General features: G+C 37.3%; 2 protein-coding genes across 3 annotated transcripts; one reads left to right on the forward strand and one right to left on the reverse strand.

Annotated features, from left to right (window-relative positions):
- Positions 1 to 687: 687 nt before the first annotated feature.
- Positions 688 to 5,052, reverse strand: LOC110770589 (nuclear envelope-associated protein 2). Its single transcript, XM_021974758.2, has 6 exons — positions 4,784 to 5,052; positions 3,630 to 3,851; positions 3,361 to 3,468; positions 1,528 to 1,989; positions 1,330 to 1,431; positions 688 to 1,121 (listed from the first exon to the last, which is right to left on the reverse strand). The coding sequence occupies exons 1-6, from the start codon at positions 4,865 to 4,867 to the stop codon at positions 957 to 959; spliced, it is 1,143 nt and encodes a 380-aa protein (XP_021830450.1). The 5' UTR covers positions 4,868 to 5,052; the 3' UTR covers positions 688 to 956.
- A 1,014-nt stretch (positions 5,053 to 6,066) lies between these two features.
- LOC110770554 (uncharacterized) lies at positions 6,067 to 9,291 on the forward strand. Of its 2 annotated transcripts, none has more exons than XM_021974705.2 (2): positions 6,067 to 8,747; positions 8,832 to 9,291. In XM_021974705.2, exon 1 carries the CDS (start codon positions 6,257 to 6,259, stop codon positions 8,441 to 8,443), a length of 2,187 nt encoding a protein of 728 aa, XP_021830397.1. In that variant the 5' UTR covers positions 6,067 to 6,256; the 3' UTR covers positions 8,444 to 8,747; positions 8,832 to 9,291. The 2 variants fall into 2 exon arrangements, with proteins under 2 accessions (XP_021830397.1, XP_021830396.1); XM_021974704.2 differs by having other exon boundaries at positions 6,067 to 8,709.
- The last annotated feature ends 1,217 nt before the right edge of the window (positions 9,292 to 10,508 follow it).

Raw genomic sequence — 10,508 nt, forward strand, 5'->3', positions numbered from 1 at the left:
TTCCATTTGCTACCTTCCCAAGTTTCCATCTTTTTACAAATTGGGTTTTATCAATAAATTAGTTTATGGTTAATTAAACTGAAAATCCACACAAAATCTGGCCTTTCCTTCTCACATTTTGACTGGAGGAGATGCTTAGAGTTAGAACTCAGAAGACAACACCATCTAAGATTTGGTTACTTAACTATTGGGTTGGAGATGAGTGGCCAAATTGAATACTTCATTGTCCTTTTTCATTCATGAACGCATTTCAAGCTAAACCCATATACTAATTTCGAATCTAAATTACTAAAATACCATGCATACATAGTAATCGTCAGCCTAAGTTCCATTTGCTACCTTCCCAAGTTTCCATCTTTTTACAAATTGGGTTTTATCAATAAATTAGTTTATGGTTAATTAAACTGAAAATCCACACAAAATCTGGCCTTTCCTTCTCACATTTTGACTGGAGGAGATGCTTAGAGTTAGAACTCAGAAGACAACACCATCTAAGATTTGGTTACTTAACTATTGGGTTGGAGATGAGTGGCCAAATTGAATACTTCATTGTCCTTTTTCATTCATGAACGCATGTCACGAATTGAAGGTTCCCAACTAGAAACGTTAAACATTAATTAACATGTCAAAAAGAAAAGTCTCCTATAAAATTATATAAAAAGAAAAGAAAAAAGGATAGACATCTAATTATCTACCAAAAAAACAAAGATAAAATAAATCCAATACAACATTGTTGGCAAATACAGTGTAGCCAAGATGCCATACATGGATTCAATTTCCATACACTAATGTGGATTTAACAAGAAAAACAAAATTGCATTCTCTGATAATGTTTACATAATAAGAACCTCTACAATGAGCATTTCTACTGTGGCCTATGCACTATTCCTAATTCCTTGACTAAAAACTACAGATTCATGTTCTTTATACATCAACAGCTCAATAGTGCGACTATTTCATCGCTTTGAGAACACCACCAAGATCAACATGGACATGGACACCACGATTTTGAAACCAGAGCTTTCCCAGAAATTTTGGCTTTCAGCAGCTGAAGCTCCACCGCCACCCTGCTGTAACTGATCTTTGAGCTCTTTCAAAGCTTTGTCTCTTCGCTCACCCATCTGTCACAATGAATATGTTCTTATGCTAGTTCAATATATAGTTGCAGAGAAAAATTGATTGATAAGGACCTAATTATTGCTAAATGAACACCAACACTGGCCCGTGTAATTGCTTAAAGCTCTGCTATGACCATTTGCAGGCACAAGGTTTGAACTAAAATGCAACTTCAATAACACAAACAGAGTAAAACAAAATGTTAGTGATTACCCTTTGAAGCTTTCGTGTTTGAGAACGAGCTTCCTGGAGACAAAACTCTAATTTCAATACCCTCTTTTTCAGTTCCTGATCTGCTCGCCGTTGTTTCTCCAACTGTTCCCAGAAACAGGTTGAAGTTAATAAAAAAATTTATTAACAAGGACTTTATACAAGCAAACTGGGGACAAAGAAAGCATATGATGAATGTACCTGTGATTCAAACTCCTTAGTTTTGAGCTTCCAATGAGCAGACATTACCCTGATTTCATCTCTCAACTTTGCTATTTCTTCATCCTTTGCAACTAAAAGCTTATTAATCTTCTCAATATTCTTTGGAGAAACCTCATCTAATATTTTCCTCAGCTCACAGTCCTTGTTCACCCCTGCTTTTGCAACAGCTTGCATAATGTCATGCTCAATTCTCAAAACTTCATCTTTCAGTTGCTTCTGGGAAAACTCTCGTGCCTGAAGGTCCTTCTGCAGATTATCTAATTGCTCTCCTAGCCTAATTACACGATCATCTTGCTCTTTTAAGGAGCAATTCTTTTCATCTAATTCCTTCAAAAGTGCTAAACACTGAAGGTGTGCCGACTGAGCTGATGCAGCACTAGCATCTGCAGTTGCCTGAGTGGTTGCAAGCTGTGATCTCAGACCATCCAATTCCATGAGGTACTGCAGTCGCATTAACAACACCATAGTCAGGGAAAATTGTACACCAATAAAGTTCACAACCCTAACTACCATAAACTATGCTCTGCAAGCAGTTACCTTGCTAATTAATAACTAATTAGATACTTCAAAGACAGTAGCTACTGTATATGCTCCAAAATACAAACATATCACACTTGTCTATTGGCTAAAAACTCATAAAAGTAAAATAATAAATTTTCTTAATACTCCAACAATTACCCAAATCTTTTTTAACAAATGGTAACAAGCAAAATAAGCTCCAGCATACAGTTATTTTAATTTAAAACAAAATGCACCTGTCTTCATTTTGTTTAATACACATCATCCCTTTAAACTCCAATTTACTTTAGTTATTAACAGTCCACATATCTCACAATGGTATTCTTCACTTCTTTATGTCTAGTCACAAATAGAAATCCAAGTTGAACTTGGTTTTCTGCCTTCAGGACAACAGTTATGTGTTGCATCTTCTGTTTATAAATGCAACTATTATGTGCCTACCTACGTGTACATTTGCAGAGACTTGAAAAAGAAATTATTTGATCTCCCAAGTTTTGAAGACAATTCTATCATTTTATTCAGGCTAAACTATTTAATGTGTTGATATGGGGAATAACACTAATTTAGCTTCTTTTAATCTGAACCCATTAGGACTTAATGCATACAAGGAAAAAGAAATAAAGGTTTAGGGGGAAGTAGATGGTTATGAGAAGCAAATTTTAATCCCATTTGTTTCTCATTCGGAATTTATCACTCCATATAATCACTCAAAACTTCTATTGGGAAAACAGTTAAGAAACCCTAAACTTGGCAACTCCTTAATGCGAGGTCAAGTATGTAACAAAGGTTGCACAAAGTTTAATCTTGAGACTTATGTGGAAGAATTAACATCATTGGTTGTTTACTACAGTTCCCAAAAGTTTGAACTGTTAGGAGGGTGCACTCCCTCACTTTCCTAACTTACCACTATATCTTGGCATACTAGCAAAAATTACTTGAATTGTTCAAGCAACCAAAAAGAAGGAAACAATTATATAAAATCATAAGACCTGGTCACCTTTTCTCCTATGGGCTCCGACAAAAACAAAGAGGAAAAGCCAAAAGGTATCCCCAATGATGTGTATGAGATGTGCGTCTTGTTTGATAATTTCAAAACAGCAAGATGGAATAAAAACAACTAATTAAAGACCTCATCAACTTAGGAAAGAAAAGCTAACAACCGTAATTAGTTAATCATGTCTTAAGTGTGAGGATCTACCTAAAAGAAAATGATAATTTTTTAAACAGGTAGCCAGAAATTAAAAAAGCTAATGAAAAATTATACATAATCAAGAACTGGGATGTGAGTGGGACCTTTTCAGCGGTAGATGCTGAAGCCTCAAGCTTCTCATTTCTATGTTCCAATCTCTTCTGCAATCTACCAATCTCCTCTTCCAAGTTTTTAGCCTTCATCTGTGCTTCCTGTAAAAATCCCCAAAAAGCACTTAGAATTGCATAAACAAACCAAAATGACCCCACAAACACAAACACCCAAAAAAAGAGAAATGATTGATTTCAAGACTCAAACCATGTCATATAAAATACAAAAAGAGCCTAAAGTTATTAAATCAACAACTACTTGCCTGTCTTGTAAGTGTTTCTTTTACAAATGATTGCTCTTGAGAAGCTAAGCGGTTCCGGGCCTCCTTCAACTCCGATGCTAAAGACACCACGTTCCGCCGAAAGCTCTGCTTTTTCTCGTTCAAATCTTTTAACAATGGATCAAACTCTTGGACCGACATCGATGACAATGACGAGGAGGAAGAAGAAGGCGAGCAGGGCAGTGATTTCTCTGAAATTGACATCTTAAATTCCAAATCTTTTTAGCCAAGTGAGATTGATGGTGAAGATCTGTATGGCGTGAATACAGTTAATAAAGTCGTAAGGGCCCAAAGATCAGAGGTTGGTCCTTACAGTGAAAGCTATTAACTTCATAGCTGCATGTGAAAGCGGTCGTTGTGCATTAAATTTTCATGGCCTTCAAGAAATTGAAATTTAAAAAATGATTATTTAAATAAATTGTAACTTTAAAAACACTGTAAATGGTTTGACGGATTCAACTTTTAAAAAAAATGAAAATTCATGCCAATTTTGTTTTGAAAAATGAACAGTTCTACCAACATCATTTTCTCGAGATAATCTAGTCCAAGATAATTGCACATATTTTTGAAATTTTATCATGCAAATAATACAGCTCCTCAGAACGTCAACCCAACTATTATGAAGAGAGAGAAATATTAAGGAAGTGGTAGAGAGAGAAGCATGCCTAAGGTGCGTCAATCTCAGCCAATAAATAATATGGAGTTAAGAGAGAGAGGCATCAACTGGGTCTACTGAATTTAAAGAAATCTGAACTGAAAAGTCTCAAATTTGAAGCTCATACCCAGAAAAATAAAGTAAAACAAAATTCACCATTCAAAAAGTTTAAGTCCATTTGAGTTTACAACTGACCCACATATCAAATTTCGCAGGAAAAAAGAAAGCATAAACAAAACCATAAAAAGTTCCAATCTTTTTCAATAAACTAAAAATTGAAAACCTCCTGACCTCTACATGCAAATGGGTCTGCAAGTAAGTTCCTAAAAATCCCAAAAACAGATCCAAAGACACTAAGAAAACTGCAACTCTTACCAGTCACCAGCATCAACAACATGAGAACACAAAGAAACGTTTTTTTTAAACCAGCAGAAACACGCAGTAGAGAGAGAGAGAGAGAGAGAGAGAGAGAGAGAGATACCAGGTGCTGAGTGACACACCCAGTTCGAACAAAGAGCTGCTGAGCAAAACCCACTTGGGAATCTCTTTGTCTTCTTCCCAACATATGACAGACAGACAGATAGACCTCAATCAAATACTAATACTCTGTTTCAGCCCAAGAACAGAGAAGGTAACACAATCGGACGGCGGTGAATCAGCTTTCGGGCATCATCCAAGGGCTCAAAATGGAAACCAACTTAGCATCAATAAACCCGTGAAATTAGGGTTATTGATAGTGGGATTTTCTTTACAAAATTATAATTTTTTTGTCTTTATTCAGTGGAAGTTGCTGCGTTTAAGCGAAATGTCGACGCCCAGACGGAGGCCTGATTGCTTTGGTTCGGAGCTTCCGAGCCTCGGGTTCGTAAATATGACGATTCTCGAAGCTATCGCTTGGTCCTCCTTTATTTTCAGTTTGACCCACAGCGCGGCAAATCCAAATTTTCTACACCGCCAATGGGGTCTTGACACGTTGGCCCTATTTGGACCATTTTTGGATCTTCCTGTTTTAAACAATGACGGGCTGGTTCGCTTATTAAACGGGCCATGCTTTTGGGCTCTATCTACTTGTCTTTGTTTTTATTTTATTTTTTCGGTTGACTAGTAGTTTAAAATATATTTTCCCACACAAATTTAAATGATCAATTTTCTTTTTAAAGATTTAATTAGGACCCCATGTCAAGTTCACTTTATATATATATATATATAAGTGATATTGGGTTGAGGGAATCAAATCTAGAACTTGGAGTGCATAAATAAGTGTTCTTAACTACGTAAGCTACAAACCCATGACAATTCATTTTCTATATTAGCCCATAAAAATAATATTAAACTCTCCATAAAGAACTTCATCCGAAATTAAAAAGCTCAAATTTATGAACTTAAATAAAGACCATAACAAATATAACAAATTATAATTTTTTTTCCCTAAACATTAGTTAAAACAAAAGGTCAAAGATTAAGAGGCCAGTCGAACACTAATGTGAGAAGTACTAAAAATTACAAGAACACAAATTTAATTGGAAACATATTATACGATAAAGAAGACCCAAAAAAAAAAAAGATAAACAAAAGTAGACCAAAATTGACCAAGCTCACCAAAGTAGTATCAAGACAAGCCCAAGTAGCTCTGCCCTAGACAAGGTCCCAAGGCCCAAAAGTCCCAAGTCAATTATCAGTCCGAAGGCCCAAGAGGCCCAAGTCACTTCTCAGAGAAACAAAACTCTCTGCCCTTCTTCACGGCAGAACCAAGAAGTTCACAGAGTTGACACAACCTGGTTACTTCGCTCTCTCTTTCTAAAATCCTAAGATGTCAGTTTTTCATGTCATTCTCTGCCTTCAGTTTTGTACTTCATTTCTCAGGTCAGTGATCAATCTTTCGTTAATTCTCTTTTACATATAAACTTCTTGTTTTACCGGAGGAAATAGCACAAACTGTTCATGAACTCTTGCAATGCTGGTAAAGCTTCAGCCTTTGACATTTTCCAAGAGAATCCCTTTCTGGGTCTGCTCAGGTGCATGCATTTCTTCAGCTTCATGTGCTAAAACCGTTGAATGTTTCCCGGGAAACAATCAAGACCCACCAAATTCATCCGACTTTGAACAAAATATCCAGTCTTTGAGGAATAAGCTTGTTCCTGATAACTTAATCCGGGTTTTAGATAACACTGATGATTTGAGCTCAGCAGTGAAGGTATTCAAATGGGCTTCCCTCCAAAGACGGTTTAACCACACCGCAGATACGTATTATCGGATCATTTTGAAACTGGGTTTGGCTGGAAAGGTTGAGGAAATGGAAGGGTTTTGTCAAAATATGGTGAAAGATAAATGCCCAGGTGTTGAAGAGGCTCTTTTGGCATTGGTTAATATGTTTGTTAAACATTGTAGGCAAAGTGAGGCAATAAGGGTACTTGTGAATATGAAGGCAGGTGGCTATAGGCCCTCAATTGAAACATTTAATGCTGTATTGGGCGCTCTTGTGAAGGATAAGAGAGATTTTCAAGAGGTCTTGTTTGTCTACAAGGAGATGGTGACGGCAGGGATCTTACCAACTATTGAAACTTTGAATTATTTGTTAGAGGCATTGTTGGAGACCGACCACATTGAGTCTGCTTTGGGTCAGTATAGGAGAATGAAGAAGAAAGGGTGTAGCCCTAATAGTAGGACCTTTGAGATACTCATAAAGGCGCTTATTGCAAAAGGTAGAGTGGATGAAGCTGTTATTGTTTTAAGTGAAATGCTTGAACTTGGTTGTCAGCCTGATTTGAGTTTTTATTCCACCCTAATACCTTTGTTTTGTCAGAATAATAGACCCGAGGAGGGAATCAGACTGTTCGAAATGATGAGAGCTTCCAATTTTATGCCGGATTCATTGATTTGTGGGGTTCTGTTACAGTGTTTATGCAAGAACCTTTGTTTAAATGATGCGATAAAGGTTCTAGAAGATATGATGGAAACTGGATTGACACCAGCTAATGATGTGTTTGCGGATGTAGTAAATGTGTTCTGTAAATTAGGGAAGATAGATGATGCTATGAAGTTCTTGGAAGATAAGCATATCTTAGAAACTTCTGCCTGCAATGTATTGCTTGAAGGTTGCTGCAGTGCTGGAAAATTTCTTATGGCAAAAGACCTACTTGTGAAAATGTCTGCAAGTGATGTAGCTGATTGTAATTCGTGGAATATCCTTATCAGATGGCTTTGCGAGAATTCCAGGATTAGGGTAGCGTTTGAAATTCTAGGTAGAATGGTGGTGTCTTCTTCTCTTCCTGACTGTGCCACATACTCAGCTCTAGTTATTGGAAACTGCAAAATAAGCAACTACAGAAATGCTCTGGATTTATTTCATCACATCCGTGCCAAAAGCTGGGTTTTGGATCCTACATCTTACTCTGAGCTTGTCAAAGGCCTTTGCCTAGTGGAAATGACTCATGAGGCCACTGAAGTGTTCTGTTACATGTCTAGTAATAGGTGCTCTATCCAGTCTTCCTCGTTCAATATGTTGATCAAGGGTGTATGTGAGACAGGAAAGGTTGATGAAGCAACAAGGCTACAAAAATTGGCCTATTATTCTGGTACTTCTTCTACCAGTTCAACTTACTCAGCTATTATGCTTGGATTGTCAAAATTAGACAAGGCAAAAGATCTGCTAGTAGTTCTCTCAAAAATGTTGGTGGAGGGTTGCAATCTTGATCTGGATGCATATTGCATACTCATACAAAGCATGAGTCTGCAGAATCGAGTAAAAGAATGCATATTGCTTTTCCGTATGATGGTCAACGAGGGTCTTATACCTGATTCAGAGAGACTATTTAATCTACTGTCTTGTATAGCCAACCTTTCTCAGCTGCACGTGATTTCAGATTCAATTGATAAGCTTGCTTCTAGTAGCAAAGCTCTGAATTCAGCAATTTATAATGTACTGATTAACGGCCTCTGGAAAGAGGGTTATAAACGTGAGGCCTGTCGATTGTTGGATATAATGTTGGAAAAGGGTTGGGTCCCAGATGCTAAGACTCATGGATTGCTTATTGGTTCTGCTGTTAGCGAAGAAGTAGATTGGAACGTGTTGGACTGTGATAATTGTACTGTCCAAGATACTGTTAGCAACATCCTTGCAGAGGGATTAGATGTGACATGAATCATGATACTTCCAATCCAATAATCAATTCATGACCTGTTCATCGCTCAACTACCTTGGTGAAGTGTGCTTTTGTTACATGTTCACTATTGAAGATTTTGTCTCCAAAATCAGTCACAGCTGAGCTAGTTTGTAGCTATGGTGCCTAGTGCAATGGATCGGGGGTATGATTGTTGCCTACCCTGTTCAATAGTTTTCTTCACCTTCATGTACCATGTGCATTGATCTCTTGTACAGATTCTAACCCTCAACCAAGACCAAGAAAGGTTCGTTGTTATACCAATATGTTCCTACAGCTTCAAATGTAATTCTTTGTCGATGGAATCTCTGTGGAAGTTTTATTGTAAACTGTTTGTTTGTCTCTGAATTAACTTTATACATGTTTCAGCAAAAAATCCTTCAAAAAGTAATGGATGCGGAAGACAGAATGCAGAGTATTTATGTCCTATTTGAGCTAGCTGCTCGGGGAAGCTTTATGTAATCAAAAGAAGTTGAAGCCACTTCAAATGTAGAAGATTGCCAAGTCAGAACCAAGCATCCCTAATGAGACTTGTTCGGACCTCACTTGTTGCGTGGTACTTTACTCGTAGTCCAAGAAGGGTCAAGAATGAAATGATAGGCAAACTGAGGTGAAGGTTGGGATCGAAGATTCAATCTGGGCAGCTTTTCCCTGTGCAAGTGGTTCATGAACCCTCCTTGTTTTGCTTTTAGTACTATAAGTTTGAACTGATAAAAGACATAAAAAATAAGTGTAAGGAGGAAATTTGTAAGTGTCATTCTTCGGATAGACTTTTCAGAAATTTCCTCCCTTTTTAAAAATAAAAATAAAAATTCTTGTTGGTTCAAAATTAGCGTAATTTTCTTTGTTATTTATTGGTTGGTTGGATGGATATCGTTTTATTCTATTTCATTGTGTAATTTTTCCCAAAGAATAATTTTAATGTTGGTTGATTGATTGTATTTTTTCCCTGAATTAGTTGCCTTCAAATGACTCAGTCAATGTTAATTAATACGAGTCTTACCAGAGTTTGCTTAAAAATAGCAGTCAGAGGAAAAAGGCTTTGAACTTCTAGTATTGTGTTACCAAAAACAAACTACTAAACTAAATGCAGTTAAGATCAGTTCTATTTCTTGTTGCAGGCGCTGTTGAGCCTCAAATACACGCACACATATTAAAGGAGAGAACTAAAGAAGAACAAGCAATTTGTGCCGTCATCCCTTATTATGTCATTAATTCCTAATGGATGAAGATCAGAGAGGAATGAAATTCTTAGCAACATGATAGTGATCGGGGTCTCCTTCGTGGTTATCGCTGCGGTTGTGGTGCTTGTCATGGTGGATGTAGATAGCCCCAAGAAGACTACAGAACACCCGATGAACAACACAGGCATCCACATGAGCCTTGACAACATTTGTGGCAAAACTGCTTACAGGGGACTTTGCCAAGACACTCTTAGTCCGGTTGGCAACAAAGCTGATGTGGTAAAATATTTTACAGCGGCTATCAAAGCAACCCTTGCTGCAATGAAAATTGTGGCACACAATAAGCCAAAAGGTGGTGATCACCAAAAGGGAGAACTTGGTTGCTTTAGACTGATAGACTTGGGGATTGGCCAGCTTGAATCTGTGTTAGCCGTTCGATCAGAGGACTTGTTCGGGAGAAAGTCAGCTGATGTTAAGAGCAGCCTGAATTCTGTAATCTCATACCAACAAAAATGCCTTCAACAATTGCCTCCTGGAAAAGCCAAACCAGTTCTTCTTGATCAAGCGTTGAAGAAGCCCATTGAGCTTGCAAGAAATGCATTATGCATGGCACATAGCCGATGAGTACTTTGCAAGAGACGTCAAGAGGGCTAACAGCTTACACAAGCATCAAACAATTCTTTTATATAATTGAGGGAGGCAATGACTTGAGCTTGAACGTTCACCCAATATGCGTTCTAGCTAGGCTGCACGCAGATTCTTTCGTGTACCTTAATCCCAAGAAATCCAAAACAAAACTGATTCTTTTTTTTCTTCTTTTTTCAATTCCTATTGGCCTATTTTCATTTTTCATATTATATAA

Source organism: Prunus avium, chromosome 6 (assembly GCF_965620075.1).
Source record: "Prunus avium chromosome 6, drPruAviu1.hap1.1, whole genome shotgun sequence".
NCBI classification, from domain to species: domain Eukaryota; kingdom Viridiplantae; phylum Streptophyta; class Magnoliopsida; order Rosales; family Rosaceae; genus Prunus; species Prunus avium.

What these genes read in the sequence shown, in the direction of transcription:
- LOC110770554 (XM_021974705.2), top strand. Translation starts at nt 6,257, where the DNA reads ATGCTGGTAAAGCTTCAGCCTTTGACATTTTCCAAGAGAATCCCTTTC.
- LOC110770589 (XM_021974758.2), bottom strand. Translation starts at nt 4,867, where the DNA reads ATGTTGGGAAGAAGACAAAGAGATTCCCAAGTGGGTTTTGCTCAGCAG. An exon ending in AAGAAACACTTACAAGACAG is followed by an intron (nt 3,469 to 3,629) that starts GCAAGTAGTTGT and finishes GGATTTTTACAG; the next exon opens with GAAGCACAGATGAAGGCTAA. An exon ending in AAACACGAAAGCTTCAAAGG is followed by an intron (nt 1,122 to 1,329) that starts GTAATCACTAAC and finishes TCATTGTGACAG; the next exon opens with ATGGGTGAGCGAAGAGACAA.